The 25985-nt window shown below is 39.4% G+C and overlaps 1 protein-coding gene and 1 long non-coding RNA gene across 5 annotated transcripts in view; one reads left to right on the forward strand and one right to left on the reverse strand.

Moving 5' to 3' along the window:
* Positions 1–6116, reverse strand: part of LOC110596482 — a 385377-nt gene extending 379261 nt beyond the window's left edge. The window contains exons 1-2 of the long non-coding RNA XR_002482494.1: positions 5895–6116; positions 3534–3663 (exon numbers count right to left, since the gene is read on the reverse strand). This is a non-coding gene — a long non-coding RNA (uncharacterized LOC110596482). The remainder of the gene's footprint in view (positions 1–3533; positions 3664–5894) is intronic.
* CUNH11orf58 (chromosome unknown C11orf58 homolog) lies at positions 5871–25612 on the forward strand. Of its 4 annotated transcripts, none has more exons than XM_008067321.2 (5): positions 5871–6314; positions 13130–13213; positions 17685–17745; positions 22536–22645; positions 24543–25612. In XM_008067321.2, the coding sequence occupies exons 1-5, from the start codon at positions 6252–6254 to the stop codon at positions 24774–24776; spliced, it is 552 nt and encodes a 183-aa protein (XP_008065512.1). In that variant the 5' UTR covers positions 5871–6251; the 3' UTR covers positions 24777–25612. The 4 variants fall into 4 exon arrangements, with proteins under 4 accessions (XP_008065512.1, XP_021572900.1, XP_021572901.1 ...); XM_021717225.1 differs by having other exon boundaries at positions 24547–24817; XM_021717226.1 differs by having other exon boundaries at positions 6075–6314; positions 13130–13163; positions 17713–17745.
* Positions 25613–25985: the final 373 nt, after the last annotated feature.

Genomic DNA, 25985 nt, shown 5'->3' on the forward strand with positions numbered 1-25985 from the left:
CCCGGCTAATTTTTGATTTATTGTAGAGATGAGGTCTCGCCAAGTTGCCCAGGTGGGTCTTGAACCCACGGGCTCAGGCGATTCACTCACCTCAGCCTCCCAAGGCGCGGAGCTTTGCTTTTTTTAATCAACAATATATCTTGGAGACTAATCCATGTCAGCACCCACAGAGCTTCATCTTTCTTTTTAATAGCTACATAGTAATCTACTGTATAGATGTACTGCAATTTATTTAGCCAGCTTCATACTGTCATATTAGTTTTATATTGGGCAAGAAAAACACAGTAATGTTGAAGGTATTACTCATTAATTTAAACTCATGGGTTACTTTTGATAACACCTATTAGAATATTGCTGCTTTATGTATACAGATGATGCCAAAAAAGTATACACATTTTAAGAAAGAAAAATCTGTATTAAAATTATAAAACAATATATACCAATAACAAAAGATGAATACAAGTCACATTTGACTTCTGCAATGTGGTTACCAATAGGGTCCAGACACTTCTGATTACAGTGAACTAAAAGTAATACACAGATAAGATCTCTTAAAATGTGTATAAATTTTTTTGGCACCCCAGATATATAGAATTTGCAGCCAGATTAGAAGATATGCATCAACAATTTTTTTTATATATATACTTTCTTTTTTTTGAGTTGGAGTCTCACTCTGTCACCCAGACTGGAGTACAGTGGCCGCTCCCAGCCACCGCAGCCTCAACCTGCTGGGCTCCGGCGATCCTTCCGCCTCAGCCTTCCAAGTAGCCGGAACTACAGGCACGTGTTACCATGCCCAGCTAATTTTTTTGATTTATTGTAGAGATGAGGTCTCGCCAAGTTGCCCAGGTGGGTCTCGAACCCGCGGGCTCAGGCATTCCACTCACCTCGGCCTCCCAAAGCGCAGGATTACAGGCTGAGCCACCAAGCCCGGCCCAACAACAATTTTATTGAAGCAATTTGATAAGCAATACATTTTCTATTTCCCTTTTCATTCCTTATTCTTCTACATTTCTAGGGTATGTGTAAAATAAGGTAACATTTACGTCATCACATTTTAAATTATAATAGCACTCTGGAAAAAATTTGCATGCTCAATGGACAGATGGGAATTTATCATCATCAACAATCATCAACCTTTATTTATTTATACCCTGTCTTCAGGATTCTGTGCTAGGTCCTGCAGTTGTATTTATATTATGCCTTTAAAATTAGCTTTTAGATAGGTTCATATTGTAGTCCATCACAACAGAATAATGGATCCTTCAAATCTTTCTCTTGGCTTCAATGATACTAAACTTTCCCTGCTCTAGTTCTATATCTACCTTCTAACCTCAGGCTTTTCCTTCTCATTCTACCCTTAGATGTTGTTGTTCTTCTTCTTCTTCTTCTATCTTTTTTTTTTTCTTTTTGAGTTGGAACTCAGTCACCCAGGCTGGAATGCAGTGCACATGTTCATGGCCACCCCGTGTCAACCGGCTGGGCTCAGGCGATCCTTCCGCCTCAGTCTTCCAAGTAGCCGGAACTACAGGCATATGCTACCATGCCCAGCTAATTTTTTGATTTATTGTAGAAACGAGGTCTCGCCAAGTTGCCCAGGTTGGTCTCGAATCCATGAGCTCAGGCAATCCCTTCACCTTGGCCCCCCACAAAGTGCTAGGATTACAGGCTTGAGCCACCACGCCCAGCCTTCTTTTTTCTTATCCAAGTACCTCTCTTCTGTGTACTCACTAGGTAAGCTCAATTACTCTCCTCATTTGACCCACTGTCTCTAGATGGGTGATTTCCAAATTTGTGACCTTCCCCTAACTTTTAAGACCATATTTCTTCATTTGGTGTCCTATGAATACTTTAGCATGTTTAAAATAAATCTGTCTTACCACATAAACCTACACCTCTCTGATCTCAACCATGTATATAGTAATAAAACAAAAATTTATTGAGTAATAGTTTCTATATAATATAATGCTAAGCTTAGAGCCTACCCAAAAGAAGCTGAGAGCCTAGAATGGTCAATTAGACTTACGTCCTTCTTCAATATCTCTATTATAGCACACGTATTTTTGTGGCAACTAGCAGTGGCAGACTAATAAAGATAAGTAAAATATAACACAGAAAACAAGATTGAAATGAATTACTGAGGTCAGAAAATAGACCTTCAATTATAGGCTTGATTTGATCAACTTAATTCTGTATTATATGGAAAGCTGCAGGAGTTTTTGAGCGGGGGAATCTGTACATTCCATTTTCAGAAGTTGACTCTGACTATAATGTGTAAAATGGATTTAACTTGGAAAATATTAGAGAATGGGAGGTCACAAAAACCTAGAAAAGAGATTATTTTAACTTGAACACACATAGTGAGAGATTGAAACTCCAGGTTTTTCACAGCCTGGCTTTAATCAGCCTACAGTTTTGTCTCAGAATACTTTTATGCTTATCAGGTTTCAGCACATTGGACACTAACCATTACTGAATACATGCCCTACTCTGCCCCCATTGTTTTTCAAGGCTTAGCTAAAAAACTTTGGAGGGAATAATCGTCCTATTTCCCTCAGCCAAACGAACTGTTTCCATACCATTTTATTTGTAATTTACTTACACCACTTAATAATTCCTCTCCAAACCAAGCTGCAAACTCCTTGTGGTAAGGCATTATACATTATTTATTCTGGTTTTCCTCAAATTTGCCACACTTCCTGACACATAGTAAGCACCCTATGTAATTGTTGGGTTATTTTGGCACAGTGGAAAGTATATGGGCTTTGGGAGTTAAACAGTCTTCAGGACTGAATCCCAGCTTAATCACTCACTTATTAACTACATGACTTCAGACAAGTATCTAACTTTTCTTAAGCTTCATTATCTATAAAATCACCTATTTCTTGCAAATTAATGTGAAACTTTGAGATCAACTATAAAAAGTGCCTATAAAAAGCACCTTGCAAAGTCTATGGTACATAGTGGGTATTCAATAAATGGTAGCTATAATTATGACCCTAGGGATTATTTTTTAGTCTCAGGTAAAACAGCAGCAGGTTTTTTGCAGAGAGCATATTCTTCAAAGCTTTTATTTCCTCTTCATTTTTAACTATGCTCAGCTATAACTATTCTTGGTTGAGAGAATGTACTCAACAAACACTACATGCTAAGTGTTGAACAGATTAAAAATGAGGAAGGGATGGTCTTTACCCTTAGGAAAGTTATTTTAAGGTTTTATCAGTAGAAAGTTCTCCTCACCTTGTTTTTATTACCTAAGAAAAAGAAATTGCTGAGTTTCTGGGCCTCATATGGAATACCACTCTACATAATTTCATCCTTTCTATATTAATTCAGAAACACTTATTAAATACTCTGTGGCAGTCATAGTACTAGAAACAAAAAAATAGAAATACAACGGTTCCTATCCGAAGAAAGTATTCCACTCTTGATACAGCATCTTTTCCTAGTTTTTACAACACAAGAAAGAAGAGCATTACTGAGTTTCTGTGACAAATATGCATATCTATTACACTGTATGACTTCATCCTTACCTATAGCCTTCTGTACATGAAACTGTGTAAAATCTAACAAAATGATCCAGTCTTTATTATTTCATCTGTTACTTTCTGGCTTGCGATCTTGTTTTATGGTAAAGACTTAGCCATTCAGGTGCCAACAATTCTGGTGGAAAAAAAAAACATGTTGCTAGGACATTAAAAGTTTCTGGACTTTCACCAATTAGCAGTAAAATTAGAATTATTTAATAACGACTAATCTTATTGATAGTCTTTTTTTAAATTCAGAATTCTTTTAGCAGTCTAAAGTGCCTATACATCCATCCCATTTATTGGCAATATAGCTAAGAGTTCAAAATTGTGCATATTACAGTTTGTCAAACTCATTGGAGATGAACCATGTAGTTCAAACTACAAAGTACTGTAACTTAAATGCAATTTCACTGTAATTATATTTATAGAAACTTAGTAGATTTAGGGAGTTAGTAGACAAAACATAAATTTAATTCTAGCAAACAGTAAGCAACTACTTCCAAGTAATGCTTTTTTCCCTCATGGGTTTACAACTTTCCTCCTATATTTATAATCTATGCTTACCACAGAACTAGTATACTAAGGTACCTTTTACTTGATTATACTATAAAATATGACCTTTATCTAACATCTTTTTTCATACTATAGTACTTGTTATCATGACGTTCTTGTTTCCAAAATAAAGGAGAATTGGAATCTGTGATTCCATAAACTAAAAAACTATCTGCCAGGTGCAGTGGCTCATGCCTATGATCCCAGCACTTTGGGAGGCCGAGGTGAGAGGACTGCCTGAGCCCATGGGTTTGAGACCAGCCTGGGCAATTTGGCGAGACCTCATCTCTACAATAAATAAAAAAAATTAGGCATGCATGGTGGTAGGTGCCTGTAGTTCCGGCTACTTGGAAGGCTGAGGCAGAAGGATCGCCTGAGCCCAGCAGGTGGAGGCTGCGGTGGCCTTGAGCATACCACTACACTCCAACCTGCAGACAGAAGGAGACTCCAACTCAAAAAAAAACACAAAACTATCTTCCACTGGTTGTAGAAACCGGTTCTAGAAAAGATTCAGGGATCATCTAAAAGCTAGGAATGTAATATTTGCACATAGGCAGTCAAACTGGACTCACTGCTGGGGTTAGAAACGAACAGCTAAAGCATTGCTTCACAGACTGTTCTCAGCACCCAAACACTAGATGTACCACTTCTCCCGATTTCTGCTTTTTAAAAAAAATCACATTTTTGGTCAAGGTCAGAAAGTTTCAGAATAAGTAAGGATAAGAATCCTGGCAGAATTTAAGTTCAAGGCCTGGTTAAAAACTCAGACAGCTTGACACTGCAGGAGTGTGTCTCCGGGATGGTACAATTCCTACAGATAGGACTGGGGGTGGGGGGAGGACTGCTTTCCGGGACACTGGGGTTCCTTCGCAGTGATGAAACCTCCCGTGAACGTACAAAACACCAATGAATTGTACACCTTAAGATGGTTAACTATGTGTTGTGTGAATGTCACCTCAATTTAAAAATCATTTTTTTACAATAGAAAAAGGGGCCGGGCTCCGTGGCTCAGCCTGGAATCCCACGCTTTCGGAGGCTTAGGCGAGTGGATTGACTAAGCCCGCGGGTTCGAGACCCGCCCGGGCAACTTGGCGAGACCTCATCTCTACAGTAAATCAAAAATCAGCCCGGCGTGGTAGCGCGCGCCTGTAATTCCGGCTACTCGGAAGGCTGAGGAGGAAGGATCGCCGCAGCCCAGCAGGTCGAGGCTGCGGTGGCCGGGAGCGTGCCCCGGCACTCCAGTCTGGGCGACAGAGTGAGACTCCAACTCAAAAAACAAAAAGAAAAAAGAAAAAGATACAGGGTTTTCAGGCAGGGACTGGCTTCACTTGGTGAAGGCCCAACGGGACGATGCCTTTACCCCGACGGCGAGGTCGGACAGCATCACTTCCACCTCACACAAAGCCATATGGAAAACCTAACGGAATCCTCGCGGGTGGACCCCGTTTCGATAACAGCCAATTAGCCAGCACTCAATAACAACTGCACTCATTTCGGTATGATAAATCAGCAAAATAGTCACCGGAACCTTCTAGAAAGTAGCACCGCGGGTTATCTACAAATCCCCTGCGTGCACCCGAGAACTAGCACCAGGGTGGAAACGGTAGAAGCCATTTTTTTTTAAGGTTTTTTTTTTTCTTCTTCTTTTTGTCCTGGTGGATGTAGTCGTGAGAATTCAACAATCCTCCAACATCACATTTAAACCCTAGGTGCTTAACTACGACAGATGCGTTTGCTAGTAGGGCAGCGTCTCACGGGGAAACCCACTCCGAGGCTGCTTCTGTGGTGACGAAGCTGTGGATCAACGCTCACCGCCATACCCATCCGCGGGAACGCTCCCTCCCCCGGCCGGAGGAGGCGGGGCCTCGGAGGCCTCTCCCGCCACACAGCGCGAGTTGAGCCGCGGGGCATTCGGGGAGTTGTAGTTTTAGTCACCCATCCATCTCTCTTATTCGGGCCAGTATGAAGTAACTCAGAAAACTACGACTCCCAAAGTGCTCTGGGGCGGCGAGCGGCCGCCGCAGTGACGACTGTAGCGGAGAAGGCCCGGAGGGGCTCTGCGTTCTGGAGTGGCGCTGCTTGGGCTGGTGGAAGGTTGCAGGCTGCTGGTGTCGCGGCTGAGGAGAACGGCCAGCGGTTTCGGCGTTTCTCGTCGGCATCCCCGCAACAATGAGTGCTGCCAGAGAGTCTCACCCGCACGGGGTGAAACGTTCAGCCTCCCCAGACGACGATGTAAATAACAATGGCGGAGTGGATGAGGGTTGAGGCCTACTAAAGGCCGGAGTAGGCCGGGAAGGGTGGATGCAGGAGGAAGCGCCTGAGGGGTCCTGAAGGGGAAGGGCCGAGGGGGAAGAATAAGAAGAATGACTGGGGAATGTCTCCCTTTCTTTATTAGGGTCGAAAGGTGTGAGGAGGTCCACACGCTGAGACCCAGATGGCTGCGTAGGAAGGCGGGGGGGGGGGGGGGGGTCGGGGACTGAGGAAGGGAATCCTGAAAGGGTCGACAAATGAAAGGACTTGGTCAAGGGTTACTCATATTTGCGTTTGGGGGCGCTGATGAAGATGCTTACTTGGGCCTTTCTACTCAGGATGGAGACGGCAGAACTCCCTATTTTCCGGCTTAAAATGTTCCCGTGACGGTGTCGAAACATTCGTGCACATTTGGGCAGATTTTTCCGGCCTGTGTGGTTTTGCAGTGTACCGTTAAGCGTTAACCTTAACTGCATTAGTAAAAGTAAACCCAGGAGAGTATTAAACCGAAAAATTGTTCCGGGGTGTAATGTGGAACTGGCTGCGGTGTCGCGGTCTGAGGCGGTGAGACCTAGGAGCCCATTTTGATGTGAGATACCTCGGTCGCCTTCCCCTCGACGCGCCCCCTCCCGCCCCCGCTTATCAGTTTAAATAGTAAACCATTCGTCTCTTAAAGGAGCCCATTAAATATTTACGGCTGGGCCAGGTGTTTGGAATTCAAAGATGAGAAAGTACGGTGCTTATGTTAGGCTTTTTTGTGTATTTGTCCTGGCTCCTGGTGCATTGTCGTGGAAACTGCGGGTAACCAGTAATCGTAAAACTAGATCCTTCCTACAGTTCCTAGGGAACGTTGATGGGGAAATTATTGGAGGGGGCGTGGAGCGGTCATGTTTAAGGATGATGAAGGGACATCTAGCTTTCTTTGACGCGTTGTTTAAATCACTATCAGTTTCTGAATATGTAGAGGTTTTTTTTGTTGTTTTTTCCATAGTTCGCTTCAGTGGCTTTCATGTTATCTTAACTCTAAAGGCTTACTGAGTACTACTATGTAGCAAATGAGATGGTGTTAAGACCCATCCTTCTTTGAGTGGAAGGAAGATGGGGTAAGGACCGGGATAGCAAAGGTCTTTAAAGAAATCGATTTTAACTCTACAGAAAGATGAACTATCAGTATAGATCTGGAGATGAATAGTCATGTAGTGAGATGTATCCATGCCCTCTGTTCTTTAGGCTGCTTGGCTTTTAGATCTTTTCTTGTTAATATGGTAATTCACTTTTTGTCAGGTTTTCCAGGCTTTTGAGTAACCTGGCTGCCATTTAAAAAACTGTTAGATTGTTTTCCTCCTAATATTTACCCGTGTCTTGATGCTAGACTCAGAACAACCTTTTAGCTTGATAGAAAACTTCAGGTGATATTGCAATTTAACAGAAAGTTAAAGGGATTAAGTAATTAAGTTCACAGCTTCTGATGAGATCAGTTTAAACTAGGTGACCTATAAGACCTTTTCCAATCCTTTAAGCATTGTCTTTAAAGGAGATGGCTATAGTTGCGATTCAAGATTAGGACCTAGGTCCTTCACATACTGTCTAAAAATGATTATGTTGCTAATGTTATAGTAATAGCAACACGGTGATGATTTAAAGTCAGTTTTTTACATGAATTTTTATTGGGAATATTTTAAGTATTTGGTTTTTTTTAATTTTTTAAACCATACATAACATTAAAAAAAAACCTCTGATTTTTTTAGAAAACCAACTAGCTATAATCATGTATTTGGTCAACAGTTTCTAATGAACATCTACTGTATGTGAAAGTTCATCAACGTTTTCTTTGCCCACTGACTTCACAAATAATTGGTAATAACATTTTAAAAGATATTAAAAGTAGTTTTAAATCACAGAATACAACTCTCGGAAAATGCTGACAACATAGTCAATTCTAAGAGTCACTAGGATATATATTAAGAAGGAGGTAAATTGATTGTAGTCTTATAGTAAAGGGTATTAAGGATGTTGACAATTTAAAAACGGCTTCACTGGTTTTTTTGGAGTGGAGAAATGAAAGCTATAGGGAGTGAGAGGAGTAGGGAGGTCAATTTTAGTAACTGGTATAAAATCTCTAAGAATATATAGGGCAGCCGTGTGCTTTTCAAAATGCAGCATTTGGGCAAGGGACTTGTACTTTAAGTTCTGAAAGGAACAACTGGGAGGACTTCATCTTTTTTTTTCTTTTTACTAAATCAGAAGTTGTAGGTGATATAGAGTTATTTATGTAAACACGGGAGTGTTTGCTCTTTTAATAGAAATAGAGGGTCAGAAAAGTTTTTAGACAGTTTTTTTGCTTTTATCTTTATACATTTTTATAACTGTAGTTCATAGACTACTTTCAGTATTCTGTTTCATTTGATCAAGTACAGTAAGGTGGAAAGAGCAAAGGATCAGAGCAAGTCACAGTCCCTCTGTGCCTCAGTGTCTTTATTAAATGGATTATCATAAGGTGCTCTTGAGAAAAAGTGAGAAGCAATTTGTAAGTTATAAAACACCATGCATTTCTTAGTTATTCTTAAGATGGTCTTTTAAAGACTCCTCTCTTGCTGGACTCGGTGGCTCAGCCTGTAATCCTGTGCCTTTCGGAGGCTGAGGTGAGTGGATTGCCTGAGCCCGCGGGTTCGAGACCCGCCTGGGCAGCAAGACCTCATCTCTACAATAAATCAAAAAATCAGCGGGGCGTGGTAGCACATGCCTGTAATTCCGGCTACTCGGAAGGCTAAGGCGGAAGGATCGCCGGAGCCCAGCAGGTCGAGGCTGTGGTGGCCGGGAGCGGCCACTACACTCCAGTCTGGGCGACAGAGTGAGACTCCAACTCAAAAAAAAAAAAAAGACTCCTCTCTTTGTAGATAGGGAATTAAAACTAAGTTAAATGTCAGATCCTGGCTTACAGAGCAAGTGAATTAATGAGAATCAACTGATGTTTCAACTAGTACTCTTAACTTTGAGCCAGAAATAGTTAAGAACTAAATGACTTATTAAAATTTATGAGAAGTCACATGGGAAGAAGTAGAGATTTGGAATTTAGGGAGCCAAAATTGAGAACATATAAGCATCCACCAGAAATATAATGTATAAGATTATTATACATTATTAATGTCTAGAATGGTACAAATACTTAAAACTCATGCTAAAGGTAAATAATTATTCGTGTTTTTGATGTTCTTTTTGTCTTTTACAAATGTTTTTCAGAAGTAAGGATAAAGGGGTAGTGAAAAACAACTTTATTAGAAATCTTAATATGAATTTAACAATAGTAAACCCGATTTTATATTCTACATTTTCCTGATTTTGGTGGTATTCACAGTCATCCCTCAGTACAGTGGGTGATTGGTTCCAGGACCCATGCACCCCTATACCCAAATCCCTGAAGTCCCACAGTTGGCCATGTACAACCTGAGTTCAGGAAAAGTATATATGGGTGTTCAGTATATGTGAGTTTTGAATCCTGACCTGCTTTTGATTAGGAAAAAATCTGGCCTGGCTCGGTGGCTCAGCCTGTAATCCCGTGCTTTGGGAGGCCAAGGTGAGTGGATTGCCTAAGCCTGTGGGTTCGAGACCTGCCCAGGCAACTTGGCGAGACCTCATTTCTACAATAAATCAAAAAATTAGCTGGACTTGGTAGCATGCACCTGTAGTTCTGGCTACTTGGAAGGCTGAGTGGAAGGATCGCCGGAGCCCAGCAGGTCGAGGCTGCAGTGACCGGAAGCATGTCACTGCACTCCAGTCTGAGTGACAGAGTGAGACTTCAACTCAAAAAAAACCAAAAAAACTACATATAAGGCACCCTCACAGTTCTATCTTGTTCCATAGTGAACTGTATACTCAGATGTTTGGCACCCTCTAAATACAGTTAATTTGGCATCAGCTATCATGTTTGAACCTGGAACATTATTTCAGATTTCATATATATTTCTTTTTTTTGAGTTGAAATCTAACTGTCGCCCAGGCTGGTGGAGTGCAGTGGCACATTCACGGCCACCCCAGCGTCGACCCGCTGGGCTCCAGCGATCCTTCCGCCCCAGCCTTCTAAGTAGCCAGAGCTACTACCACGCCTGGCTAATTTTTTAGTTATTGTAGAGACTAGGTCTCACCAAATTGCCCGGACTGATCTAGAACCCATGGGCTCAGGGCATCCCACTCACCTCGGTCTCCCAAAGTACTGGTCGTACAGGCTGAGCCACCAAGCCCAGCCCATATATATTTCTAATAGGTTTTAGCTTTATTACTACTTCTCCCTCATACATTTGCACCATCAAAATGTAATACTTAAAGACTTTTTAAGCCCTCATTCATTTACAGTTTTGTGTTGAAGAGGAGTTTGTCATTTTTGCTCCATAATTGTAAAACATTCTCATTTTTAGGTTATAAACTCAATTAGAATAATCAATTCAGTGAATGTTTTTATTTGTATATCATATTTTTTCTTCCAGTCACCTTTGTATGTACATTTGCCTTCACCTCTTGTCCATTTGCAAACCAAATCAAGTAAATTTTGAGGCACAAGCATCACAAAAGATGAAATAAAATATTCACACATCAGGCCAGTTGTGGTGGCTCACTCCTGTAATTCCAGCACTTTGAGAGGCAGAGGCTAGAGGATTGCCCGAGCTGCTGGGTTTGAGACTGGCCTGGGCGACATGGCGAGACTTCATCTCTACAATAAGTCAAAAAATTAGCTGGACGTGGTAGTGCACACCTGTAGGTCCAGCTACTTGGAAATCTGAGACTGAAGGGTCACCTGAACCCAGCCAGCCTGGGCGACAGAGTGAGGTTCTGACTAAAAGAAAAAAAAAATCCATTTAGAAAAGTAGGATGATCATGGCTCTTATCACAAAATATTGCAGGATGAAGTCCTTCCATCTGAATGACTCTCCCAGTAAGAGTACATTTCTTCTTTGTCCCTTTTCTCATTGTCTCTCATCGATTCTTGGGTTGGAAACAGGTCATCTAAGTTTCATCATCCAGGGACTCACAGTTAAGATTTTTGTACAAACAGTTAATTTCACTATTACCGTTAGTCTAAAATACTACTACTCGTAATTTTGCATTCACCTTATATTTCTTATAATTGTAAAATGCCTTCTGTCAGTTTTTTCATTTTGCCATTATGGATTGAAAATGAAAAATTCTGAATTCCCATTTGTTTTCAGTGAAAACTAACAGCTAGCAACAGAGGCATGATACCTTCTTGAAAGATGATAATGCAGTACTTTGGATAATACATTGAGAAAGTTTTTCTGCTTTCTATTATTTTTATTATTTTAGTCATTTTTACCATAGCTGGGAGTAATTGATGAATTATAATGAAGTGGTTCTTACATTTGTTTCAAGATGTAGGGGAAAATATGATCACTAGGATCCCATAACATTTCTTAGATTTATAAAAGGGTTCAGTGGACCCATCTGATAATTGTGAGATAGAAATAAGTTTTCTGCCGGGCTCGGGGGCTCAGCCTGTAATCCCGCGCCTTTGGGTGGCTGAGGTGAGTGGATTGCCTGAGCCCGCGGGTTTGAGACCCGCCTGGGCAGCGAGACCTTATCTCTACAATAAATCAAAAAATCAGCCGGGCGTGGTAGTGCATGCCTGTAATTCCAGCTCCTTGGAAGGCTGAGGCGGAAGGATCGCCGGAGCCCAGCAGGTCGAGGCTGCAGTGGCCACTCCTGGTCTGGGTGACAAAAAAGAAGTAAGTTTTCTCTGTGTTCTTTGGAAGACTTCTAAGAAGGAGAAAAACCATGACATTTCAATCCTAACATTACTAAAGCTGCTCAAAAAAACTGAAAAATTTAAATTGGAACTGATGGATACTGAGGATATACTGTCGTTTAGAATATCACTAAACCAGAATTTTTGTCTTCAACTAACAACCGTGTCAGCCTTCTAGGTTCAGAGAATGAGGTGCTCTGGGGCCCTGAAAGGCTCTAGGACATTGGGTCTCAAAGTGTGATCCCCAGATCAGTATCACTTAGGAATTTGTTAGAAATTCAAATCCTTGTGCCCCATCTCAGACCCACTGAATCTGAATCTCTGGTGCTGTAGCTCTACAGTCTGTTTTAACAAGCCCTCTAGGTGATTCTGATACAGGCAGACTAGAAAACCAGAGACCCCCGGCTGCAGATAAACTAAAGGATTCTGCTGTGAGGTCATAGAAAAGGAGTACATCGATAAGCGTACCTGATCTCAAACCAGGCGAAGTGGGGACCAAGGGGTGGCCTAAGCTTTGCCTGTGCGGTGACCATTTGTATACCTAATCCTGAATTGTGCCCCACATCTTTAAAATAAAAATTTAAAAAAAAATAGAAAAGGAGTAAAAGTGAATGTGACACATATACTCAACTTCTGGGTGAGTGCGGTGGTCCACACACTTTGGGAGGCCGGGGCAAGAGGATTATCTGAGCCTAGGAGTTGGAGACCAGCTTGGGCAACATGACGAGATCTCATCGCTATAATAAATCAAAATAACTGGGTGTAGTGGCACATGTCTGTAGTCCCTTGCTACTTGGCAGGCTAAGGTGGAAGGCTCGCCTGAGCCCATCAGGTTGAGGCTGCAGTAGCTGTGATTATGCTACAGTGCTCCAGCCTTGGCGACAGAGTGAGACTCGGACTCAGAATTTCTTTAGCAAGAAAAGTGAACTCTGCTTATAGTTTAAACTGACAGGAAAAAAAAAATTGGAGTTACAAGTAGACTTTAAATTTTTTTAAACTTATTTTTATGCAAAAAAAATGAATCAACTAATTTATTTTCCAGCTTGGATCTAGCAATTGGGAGGCAGCAGACTTGGGTAACGAAGAGAGAAAACAAAAGTTCTTGAGACTTATGGGCGCAGGAAAGGTAAGCATCAGATAGAATGCTTTTGTGTGTGTGTGTGTGTGTGTGTGTGTGTGTGAAAATAATGCCATTTTTGTTTGTTAAATGGAAAGGACTGAATATACTTGGATCCCATTTTTCTGTTCTGCATCATTACTTTTGGCTTTGGGAAATACACTCGACCTAACCAAACACTTAAAAATTATATTATTTCTGGACCACTTCTAGGATTTTCAGTGCCTCTGTCAGTAAAGTTTGAAGACTGTATAGAGAAAAAAATTAGTGAAGGAGGCTCTGTGAGAGAATGGAGATGTCAAAGTTTATGACTTGCCATCTTTTAGCCCAGTGATTTAATAGAAGATATTATCTTCTGGACAGGTTATCTTGTGAGAACCTCTGGCCAAAGTCAAAAGTTTATCATAGTTCTTAGTTCCCTCCAGCCCTTAAAGGAGTAACAAAGGGAATATCTTTATCAAAAAACTAATTTTAAAACTATACTTTCAGAGATCATTTCTATATTTGTTACTAGAGAAGTTTCTCTGAGTATGTAAAGCACCAGAGGGAAAAAAACTCTAATTTTAAATCTATTCAAGATAGTTTGAAATGTCTCTTATTTTGTGTAATGTAATAGAAGGCACACCTGACCCTTGAACAATGCAGGCATTAGGGGCACTGACCCACTGTGCAGTCAAATCTGCATATAACTTTTGACTTTCCAAAAACTTAACTCCTAATAGCCTGTTATTGACCAGAAGCTGTACCGATAACAGTTAACACATATATGTTTTATTAGTTATATCTTGCATTCTTACAATAAAGTAAAGATGTTATTAAGAAAATCATAAGAGAAATAATGTACTGTTCATCAATTAGAAGTGGATCATTATAAAGGTCTTCATGTTGAGTAAGCAGAAGAGGAGAGATTGTCTTACTGTCTTGGGGTGGCATAGGTGGAAGTAAATTCATATATAAATGTACCCACGTTGTTCAACGGTCAACTACATAAAATACAAGTGCCAGGAAAGTATCAATTGTAAAAAAAACTCTCTTTACCCTAGTAAAACAGTGGTCTCTAGATGTTTATTTATCATTATTATTACTATTATTATTTTTTTTATATTAACACTTTTAATAGATATCTGCACCCTTGGATAACTTTTTTTTTTCAAAGTCTGTCACCTAGGCTGAAGTGCAAGTGGCATGATCACAGTGATCACAGCTCGATGCAGCTTCGACCCCTCCTTCCGCCTCAGCCTCCCAAGTTTAGGCAATCCTTCCGCCTCAGCCTCCCAAGTAGCTGGGACTACAGGAGAACAGGACCACACACATTTTTTTTTTCTTGTTTTTATAGAGACAAGGTCTTACTTTGTTACCTTGGCTGGCTGTAAACTCCTGGGCTCAAGCCAATCCTCCTGCCTTGGCCTCCCAAAATGTGTGAGCCACCAGACCTGACCTAGATATTTATTTTTTTAAGCCAGTAAATGTATTTTTGAGACAATGCCTGATGGAATGTGGTGTTGTTGTTCTGTGGGTTCTTGACTTTACCACAGAAAAGAATTTTAGAGCAAGTACAAGGTATAATTTAAGACAAGTTATTAGAAATAAAAAGACATGCTCAAGAGAGGGCATGAGTTTTTTTGTTTTGTTTTGTTTTGTTTCTTTAGTTAGAGTCTCACTCTGTTGCCTAGGCTGGAGTACAGTGGTATGTTCACGGCCATTGCAGCCTCGACCTGCTGGGCTTAGGCAATCCTTCCGCCTCAGCCTTCCAAGTTGCTGGAACTACAGGTGCACGCTACCACGCCCAGCTACTTTTTTGATTTATTGTAGAGACGAGGTCTTGCCAAGTTGCCTAGTCTAGTCTTGAACCCCTGAGTTCAGGCAATCCTCCTGCCTCGGCCTCCCAAAGTGCTGGGATTACAGCCTTGAGCCATCACGCCCGGCCAGCATGTGTTTCTTAAGAGAAGGAGCACTGCAACCTGTTATTAACTGAGTGTTTTATATATTTTCTTAGTGATGATTAAGCATCCTAATTCTTAAGCTAAGAATTGTGTGCTACAGGATGGATTACGATCTATTAATCACAAATTTCTATCCTTATTGTCTATTTCTGAGCTTGCTTGTGTCGTGTGAAAATCTTAAGATAATGGTAAAAGTTACTGTTTTACTATTTTAAATAAGTTTCTTCCTGAAAACACAATTCCTTAGTACCTCCAGTGCCTGGTTCAGTGCAGGTATTGTTTTAGAGAATTATGTCCTGATAAGACGACTTTCAGCTAGATGCCTGACCATCTGTTTTTTTAATTATCTAAGCTATGCCTACCTGCAAGAAATTCATCTGTCTACCTCTCTTCTAGCTACCCTGCCTCACAAACATTGTTCCAATAGTCTTCCTACAAACTACATTTAAACGAGATACGAAACTTTTTTTTCTTTTAAGCACTTTAAAATGAAATTCTGCCCTTTGTTTCATTATACATTTGGGAATACATTGATGTACCTTGCCAACAGTTACTACCACTACATACCAGATATTGTGCAGGGTCCTAGGAGTCACATAGATCAATCATACATGCTTTGAACCGTCATGTAATGGAGGAAACTAGATAATAACAATGCAGAATTATAATTGCTGTGAGAAAGCCATGCACCTGGTGCTATGGAACCACAGAAAAGGGCAGCTAATGCTGGTTTTGCCATACAAAAAAGCTTCGCAGAAATAGAATGATGTGAATCTGAAAGAATGAGAAGGAATGAGCCAGACTACAACCATGGGGTTGGGAGTAGGAAGAGGTCATACAAAACTCTAAGACCTATTAAAGAAAGCATTTGGATAATATTAATCTAGATTTCCCAATAAATTGTAATTTGTCATAGAAAGAGAACCTACATAAATACTCTGTAGGTTTTCTTTGTTCATGCAAATATATTAAGTCCTTGCTTAACATCCTGTATAGGTTCTTGGAAACAATGACTTTAAGCAAACAAGTGTCATAAAATTATTTCATTATAATGTTGATAAGGAAAAAAATTGGTTTCTTTATATGTTGTTTCACTTAAATGTGGTTAAAGTCAAAATTTCCAAGAACATATTGATAAAGTTAAGTGAGGACTTACTATGAAAGATTTGCTAAAGATATATAAGGTAAGTATTAGTGTAGTTCATTCAACCTAGTAGAATGAAAATTCTTAAAGCACTTAGGAAGAACATCCTGATATAAAATGTGTATAATTTGGCTACCAGTAAATTAGTTGTTTAGCATAAAATTCTTTGTGAAGCCAAGATTGTAGCTTTGATCTTCATATGAGCTTTTTAGATTTATTATTTTGTAACCACAAATATATTTCTAATCATAGCCAGCTACCATGAATATTTTATTGGTAATGGAAGAACCAGGTAAGAAAGTGTGAATAGATCTGTGCAATACAATCATCATCCTAGAATAACTTGAGCTGTTATATTCAAATCTTGTCAATGAGCTATTGGTTTTGCAATCTGAAGAAGCAATACACTGAATCATTGATTTGTTTATGTGTTAATGGCAGGTGAGACAATGAGCATTAAAGCTTGACACTTTTCAGTATCATCTGTATATGGAGAATGTGTCTGTCATTGTTTCACAGTAGGAAGACATGTTTCTACATCTTCACAAATGATTGGTTAAGATTGCTTTGCAAAGTCCCATTTAATCTCATCTTCACATTTTTTGTTTTGTTTTGAAAAAAGCAGGATTTATTGAGAGGACAGAAAAGCTCCCACAGTGGGAGGGGACCCAAGTGGGTTGCCCATTTGTTTTAATGAGCTCTTTATTTCTTTGCCTTGTGAAAAACTAAATATGAACCACAAAGAGTATACTGGATTGATTAAAATGAGAGTAATTATGTAGCCTGATTATGTAATGTTGAATCAGAATTATTTTTATGTTTTAGAGTACCAGATTGTTTTAAATTCTATTATTTTTGACAGGTTAAGATTGGGAGTTTATTGTAGTCAAATAGTAAAGAGTTAACTAATTGTGATATTGTAAATATTGTAATGATTTTCATTTTCTTACATCTTAAGGATCTGTCACTTTGTACATTATAAGTTTTAATTATTTCATTTTTGTCTAGATAAGTAATCTCATCCGCTTTCTCTTTATGAGCTGTACTTGAGGAATTAGAGAAGGCAGAAAAGTTAAAGCAACTCATTACCTGGCCTTTTGGGAAAGAAAATGTTTAGATTGACTCAGTTTTCTAGTTACTTACCTATCTTATTTAAAATTCCAACCTGGTCTCTACCCCTTAGCTGTGTTTTCTTTGTTTGAGTCATGCTTACCTTTCTCTGTCTCTCCTTCCCATTTCTATCTTTGCTAAAATGTAAGCTCCTTAAAGCTAGGGATTTTAATTTAGTCCCTTGTCTTCACTCTGTGTCAGAAACCTGGAATCCTTTCCGTTACATAGTAAATACTCAGTATTGGTGGTCTCCAATTCTAATACATTTTTAACCTTCTTATAGAAAGAACACACTGGTCGTCTTGTTATAGGAGATCACAAATCAACCTCTCACTTCCGAACAGGTAAGAAAGTAAAATATAATTAAAGTACAGGTGCTAAATTTGGAATGTGAAATATGTGTACATGTTTTGGGATATTCTAATTTCTGTATGTAATTGTGTCAATGATTAAAATATTAGGATTGGAAATGTATAACGTTAATATTTTACATATATTACATAAAGTATCAAATGTCATATACATTGATTTTATAAAGATAGGAGATTATATATCAGTATGATATTCTTATCAAGAAACTAACCTATTTTGGTCTTCATTTTTACCAGTTCAGAACATATGTTTAAATTATAGTGAGATTTTATGTCTCATTGCCAACTATGGCATGTGTAGAATTTTTTTCTTCTTGCAAGTTACTTAATATACAATGTTATAGTTGGCATATTAAACTGATTTAGAGTTTATTCACTACAATTGTTCTGAAGAATATAAACTAGTCAGAGTCTGAAGAAATAAACTTTAAAAAATAATGGAAAAGAAAAAAATGTTAGGGAAAATTTTTTAAATAAAAACTGAAAATGAACTTGGATTTTAATTCATTCTGCTGAAAAGTGAAATTTTTGCCTATTTTTAAAGTTACTCTAATTTTGGACATTATTGATAACAGGGCATATGGCCTAGATCAGGGGTCCCCAACCCCTCGACCACGGACTGGTAATGGTCCGTGGCCTGTTAGGAAGGAGGAGTTGAGTGGTGGGCAAGCAAGCGAAGCTTCATGTGTGTATACAACTGTTCCCCGTTGCTCATGTTACCACTTGTCAGATCAGCAGCAGCATTAGATTCTCATAGGATGCAAACCCTATTGTGAATTGCACATGCAAGGGATCTAGGTTGTACATTTCTTATGAGAATCCAGTGGCTGATGATCTGAGGTGGGGCTGAGACATTGATGCCAGCGCTGGGGAGCGACTGCAAATACAGATTAACGTTAGCAGTGAGGTTTGACTGCACAGAAACCATAATAAATTGATTGCATGCAGACTCATATCAAAACCCTATCAGTGAGTGGCAAGTAAATTGATGTACTTCAGTTGTACAGCTGCATCTGGTGGCAGGCTTTAAGTCAGAATCCCACAATTATTTTAGTCCGTGTGTGGCCTGCCCATTATTTTATTTACCACTTCTGTCCACGCCTCCTTCCTGTACTGCATACTTGTCTCAGTCACAGTTTTAGTAAGCCCACAAGCAAACCCTAGCCAAAAAGTAAAAAAACAAACATCACTGGAGAATTTCTTTGAAAGGGGGGAAAGACCCAATGATGAGACAGCAGAAGACTCTTAAGTCCGCCAACAAAAAGAAAGCTGAGTTTAAAAGAAAATACCACGAGTCCTACTTAAATTACGGGTTCATCGCAACAGGTAATTCACATTCTCCAAGCCCGCTTTGTATAATATGTGGCAACTGACTATCCAACAAAGCCATGAAACCTTCAGAACTACTTCACCACATGGAGACCAAGCATGCTGCATTTGGAGTTTTTCAAAAGAAGAAAATGTGAACAAGAAGAACAGAAGGAATTATTGAAGGCTCTTACTTCATCAAATGTGCCTGCACTGAGAGCATCATTCTTAGTGGCTAACTGCATTGCTAAAACTAAGAAAGAAACCCTTTGCTATTGGTGAAGAGTCAATCCTACTTGCCACTAAGGACATTTGTCATGGACTTTTAGGCGAGGCCGCAGTTCAGAAGATGGTATGTGTTCCTCTTTCAGCTAGCACCGTAACTAGGCAAACTGATGAAGCAGCAGAGGATATTGAGTCACAGTTACTAGGATTAATGAGTCATGTGGTATACAATCCAGGTTGATGAACCTACCAATATCGACAACATGGCAACAATGCTTATTTTTGTGCGATATATTTTTTAGGAGGACGTGCATAAGGATATGTTGTGTGCACTTTTTTTGACAACTAATCCCACAGCTGCAGAATTCAAGTCTTTGAATGATTGCATATCAGGAAAACTGAATTGGTCATCTTGTGTCAGTATATGCACAGACAGAGCAGCTGCCATGACTGGGCAACTTACTGGTTTTACTACTTGAGTCAAAGAGGCCAGTCACTTCTGAGTGTGATTCTATACACTGTGTCAACCATAGAGAAGTTCTGACTAGCTGAAAGATGACACCTGGACTTAATGTTTTGCAGGATGTAATTAAAATTATCAACCACATTGAAGTACATGCCCTTAACTCATGTCTATTCATGCACCTCTATAAGGTGATGGATGCAGAGCACACACATGTTCTCTTATACACAGAAGTGAAATGGCTTTCTAAAGGTAGATCACTGGCCAGAATTTTTGAGTTACAAGAGCAGCTCTAGAGATTTCTTTTTAGAAAAACGGTCACCATTAGCAGCATGTTTTGGTGACACTTAGAATGGGTCCCAAAACTTGCTTGTGTGACATATTCAACCTGCACAATGAATTCCACCATCTGTCACTTCAAAAGAGAACAACAGCTGTGTTCAAGTCGGCAGATAGAGTGTCCACATTAAAAGCTAAACAGGAATTATGGGGGCAACAAGTGAAACACTGACATGCTTCAAACAGATACAGAGATTTTGAAAGAGGCTGAGTGAGGGTCTTCTTTCTCCCAACTGGTGCATGATCATCTATCTCAGCTTTCAAAAGAGTTTGAGCATTACTTCCCAACCACAAAAGGCCCCCAAACTGGGAAGGAAAGGATCTGTGACTCATTTGTGAATAAGCCAGATGAATCGACTTTGTGCCAGATAAGGATCAACTACTTGAGACACAAGTGACAGTGACTTTAAAAGTATGTTTGAAGCCGGGCTCGGTGGCTCAACCTGTAATCCCATGCCTTTGGGAGGCTGAGGTGAGTGAATTGCCTGAGCCCATGGGTTCGAGACCCTCCTGGGCAACTTGGCGAGACCTCATCTCTACAATAAATCAAAAAATCAGCCGGGCGTGGTAGCACATGCCTGTAATTCCGGCTACTCGGAAGGCTGAGGCGGAAGGATCACCGGAGTCCAGCAGGTCGAGGCTGTGGTGGCTGGGAGTGGCCACTGCACTCCAGTCTGGGTGACGGAGTGAGACTCCAACTCAAAAAAAAAAGTATGTTTGAGGCTGGGCTTGGTGGCTCAGCCTGTGATCCCAGCACTTTGGGAGGCCGAGACAAGTGGATTACCTGAGCCCGCGGATTCAAGACAGGTAACTTGGTAAAACCTTGTCTGTACAATAAATTAAAAAAACTAGCCAGGCACCTGTAGTTCTGGCTGCTTGGAAGGCTGAGGTGGAAGGGTTGCTGGAGCCTTGCAGGTCGCACTGGAGTGGCCGTGAGCATACCACTGCACTCTAGCCTGGGTGATGGAGTGAAACTCCAACTCAAAAAAAAAAAAAAAAAAAAAAAAGGCTATGTTTGAGACAACTTTAAATTTCCATACATTCTGGATAAAAGTCAAGGTGGAATATCCTGAGATTGCCACAAAAGCACTGAAAAGACCGCTTCCATATCCAACATCCTATCTTTGTGAAGCAGGGTTTTCTGCAGTAACAGCAACAAAAACAAGATTATGGAGTACACTGGATATAAGCAACACACTTCATTTGTCACTGTCTCCCATCACTCCCAGATGGGACCATCTGTCTAGTTGCAGGAAAACAAGCTCAGGGCCCCCACTGATTCTTTATTATGGTGAGTTATATAATTATTTCATTATATGTTACAATGTAATAAAAATAGAATTAAAATGCAAAATAAATGTAATGCACTTGAATTATCCCAAAACTATCCCTTCCCCCTTCCAGTCCATGGAAGAATTATCTTCCACAAAACCAATCCCTGATGCCAAAAAGGTTGGGGACCGCTGACCTAGATTACATTGAACAAAACTTTTTTTTTTCTTTTTGGGAGTCACAGTTTCACCACTCTCACCAGGCTACAGTGGCACAGTCATGGCTTACCACAGCCTCGACCTCCTGAGCTCAGGCAGGACTATAAGCAACTAAATATTTTTTTGTAGAGATGAGGTCTCATTCTGTTGCCTAGGCTGTTCTTGAACTCCTGGACTCAAGTAATACTCTGGCCTCAGCCTCCCAAAGTCCTGGGATTACAGGCATGAGTCACCATACTCAGCCTATTTAATAAAACTTTTAATTAAGTTATTTAAATTAACTTTATACTGACCCAATATGGGGCACCACTTTAGAAATTAATGGATATTTTGTTTTTCTGGTATTAAACAGTCATTTCAAGTTGATTTTCATTGCTACATTAGGCAAAAAATATCTGAGCTTTTCAGAGTGCAAAATATTAAAATTGGGAACTTTAAAGTTTATGTTGCTCCAGTAAACTTGCTATGCAAAGAAAGGGATAAAGGAGAACCATTACAAGATAGATTATTTTATTTAGCCATTCTTTGACTAGAATTGCCTGCCTTTTTTCACTATTTCTCTTCAAAGACAGATGCTTTTGCTTGTTGGACGTTTGGGTGACTAGGAGAAAACTTTCAGGAGAACATTTTATTTATTATACTGTAAGCTAAAACATTTAATACTGGAAGTGCTTAGTAATTAATATTATGATAACTTCAGGTGGTTCATTCTGAGACTCTTTTGTGCCTGGTTTGAATTATCACATAATTATTTTTATTGTGTATAAGGTAACTACTTGTGGTATAAAAACTTATTTATAAAATTTGTTGTGAAATGAGTCACAATTAGAGAAATCAGCCCTGAGTATAATAGCATCTCTATTATGGGGTTTTTTTTGTGTAATCAAATGTTTTTATTAATTTGACTGAAACATAACCAAAGTACACTGGACATGCAGGGGAAGAAGACAAGAAAATTAATGAAGAACTGGAGTCTCAATATCAGCAAAGTATGGATAGTAAATTATCAGGAAGATACCGGAGACATTGTGGACTTGGCTTCAGCGAGGTAGTAATTAACTTATTTTCATTGAGTAGGAAGATAATCAGTTTTCAATTTGATATCATTTATTTCTGTTAGATTACCCTAGCAATCAAGAATTCTGTGTAGAAAGCTTTATACAGTTACTTAAAATATTTTTATATGCCCTACTGGTTGTTTGTAGATAATTAGATGTTTTTAAGGATTTAAAAATGTGTTTTCTAATACCAGCTTAATGTAAATTCTGCTTAATCATTAGGGCCTTTTTTTTTAAGAGCAGGATTTATTGAGAGGCCAGAAAAGCTCCCTCAGCGGAAGGGGGCCCGAAAGGGTTGCCCTTTTTTAAAAAATTTTTAATTTTAAAGATGTGGGGTACAATTCGGGGTAGGTATATATTCAGTTCTTTGTTTCTGTGATAGATCACTGAGTATTATAGATTCTCAGTTCATCCAAATTGCTGCAAAGTTCATAATTTTGTTCTTCTATATGGCCACATAATATTCCATCATGTGTATATACCACATTTTTTTTATCCAGTCCTCTTTCAATGGACAACATGGTTGGTTCCATGTTTTTGCTATTATGAATAATAGGGCATATTTTTAATAGACATGAACAACATGTTTGCAAGTTAGATAAAATAGTTCATGTAAGTTTAAAATATTGGTTTATATTGGCATGGTGCCTCACACCTGTAATTCTAGCATTTTGGGAGGTTGAGATGAGAGGATTGCTTGAGCCTGGGACTTCGAGACCACCTGAGGCAACTTAGTTAGACCTCGTCTCTACAAAAATCAAAACTAAGCTAGGCATGGTGTTTTGCACCCATAGTCCCAGCTACTGAGGAGGCTGAGGCAGAAGGATTGCCTGAGCCCAGGATGCCCTCCAGCCTAGGTGACAGAGTAAGACCCTGATTCAAAAACTAAAATAAAATATTGGTTTAGAAGATTTATTTCTCAGTTGTTTCCTAAGTAACTTCTCTTTTCAGATTATGGATTAATACATAACTATTATTTAACTACTCCAAAGTAGTATATTATGTAAAATAGTGATAACTGATTTCCACATAAAGAATGGTGGTTAATTTATTTTTAAAATACTGTTTCTTTCAGGAAGATATAGTGGCTTTCAAAATAGGAATGGGGAGACAGATAGATGGTCTTCAGAGCCCTAATTTTTTCTTTAAAGAGACAGGGAGTCTCCCTGTGTCACTCAGGCTGGCATGCAGTGGCTGCTTACTGCAGCCTCAAACTACTGAGCTCAAGTGATCCTCCTACCTTGGCCTCTCATGTAGCTGGGACTTACAGGCACACAACACCACACCTGGCTAAGTTTTTTCATTTTTTTTTAGAGATGGTCTCAAACTCCTGGGCTCAAGCAATCCTTTTGCCTCAGCCCTCTTGAGAGCTATGATTACAGGATCAGTCCACTGCGCCTGACCAGAGCCTTTCTTAAACCAAAATCCTACTCAGATCTATTTTTTTATTTTTTTTTTTTATTTTTTTTTTTTTGAGTTGGAGTCTCGCTCTGTCGCCCAGACTGGAGTGCAGTGGCCACTCCCGGCCACCGCAGCCTCCACCCGCTGGGCTCCTGTGATCCTTCCGCCTCAGCCTTCCGAGTAGCCGGAATTACAGGCGCGTGCTAGCACACCTGGCTGATTTTTTTATTTTATTGTAGAGATGAGGTCTCGCCTGCCCAGGCGGGTCTCGAACCCACGGGCTCAGGCAATCCACTCACCTCAGCCTCCCAAAGGCACGGGATTACAGGCTGAGCCACCGAGCCCGGCTTCTACTCAGATCTTAAAACTATCGTTCCTATGGCTACAGGGCGGACTGCTTTTAAAATTCTGACAGAAATTGGGGTCTTTCTCGGTTTTTGTACTGGCCAATTTGTTTTTGAAAGAACTTATTGGTTGATGTTTTAGGTAGAAGATCATGATGGAGAAGGTGATGTGGCTGGAGTTGATGATGACGATGATGATGATTCACCTGATCCTGAAAGTCCGGATGACTCTGAAAGTGATTCAGAGTCAGAGAAAGAAGAATCTGCTGAAGAACTCCAAGCTGCTGAGCACCCTGATGAAGTGGAGGATCCCAAAAACAAAAAAGATGCAAAAAGCAATTATAAAATGATGTTTGTTAAATCCAGTGGCTCATAACTCCCAAACACTTAGTCTTTGTATTAAAAGTAAGCCTTATTGTTATAATGCACAGTGGAGGACTGCTTATAGAGCACAGACCTTTGTATTATAATTTTTAAAAGGCCCTTTTAAATAATTACAAAGAGTGTTTGCTTTCAAATGCCATGGATTACACTTTTACGGGCATGACTATAACCATTTTTGTAAAGAGTAAGAGTTGTATAAAATAAGAAATAAATACAATACTCAACTTCCTTTCATATTAGCATCATCAACCCTCTACTCTCACCTTTTTACCCCTTCAAATGCAGTTGGGGGAGACCCTTTTTGTTTGTGTAGTAGCTATTTTATTGTTGGTTTTTTGTTTTTGTTCGTTTATATTTTTCTCTTATAAAAATTCACTTGATACTGTGATAAGTTCATGAAAAATACTCTAATTATCCTTTGTTATAGTAGAGCTATTCATCATGGATATTTCTGCTGCCGATCACAGTCTAAATTAATGTTGGCAAAAGATTAGGTCCTTAGTTTACTCTTACTGCTTCAGCTCTACTCTTTTGGACCAAAGCAACATGAAAGCAAGTACTTTCATACCTTGTTAGGATGGAGTTACAACTGTCATACATTTGGAATGTTATGATCCCAAGCAGTCTTATATAATTTGGATTACGTTATATGTAAGACTTTTGATAAAATTTGGCCAATTTTTACGGAAGAAATTATTTCTCTGATCATTTAGTCCTATCTATTTAGAAATATGTAAAACTGGATTTTTTTTTTGTTTGTTTTAGTAATATGTGACCAAAGTTAATTTTGTCCTGAAGGTCTAAATAAAGAGAAAGCAGTTTCCCATATTTGGTTGTGATACCTTTATCCTCATTATCTAAAAATGAGGAACAGGTTTATTGAACAAGAAACTGAAACAAGAAATTCTCTTCATTTTATTACAGGGCTGTTATATTGATTATCTAATTACTGAAAAGAAGTATTACTTTCTAATTTTATTGCTGTTACTATTGGAGTAAGATTAGAATCATCTGATTGCTATTGTGTGGTTGATTGTTACAGCCTGTTAACACAAACTGCATTATGGGTTAGTCAGTGGACCTTTAAATAATTGGGTACAAAATCTTAATGTGTGTAAGTAATAAGTTCAAAGGCTTGAGTCAAACCTATTTGTGAGCTGAACTATTATACATTTAGATACTTATATTTGTGTTTGTGTGT

This window comes from Carlito syrichta, unplaced genomic scaffold (assembly GCF_000164805.1).
Source record: "Carlito syrichta isolate Samal-C Ts95f unplaced genomic scaffold, Tarsius_syrichta-2.0.1 Scaffold309476, whole genome shotgun sequence".
In the NCBI taxonomy this organism is placed as follows: Eukaryota; Metazoa; Chordata; class Mammalia; order Primates; family Tarsiidae; genus Carlito; species Carlito syrichta.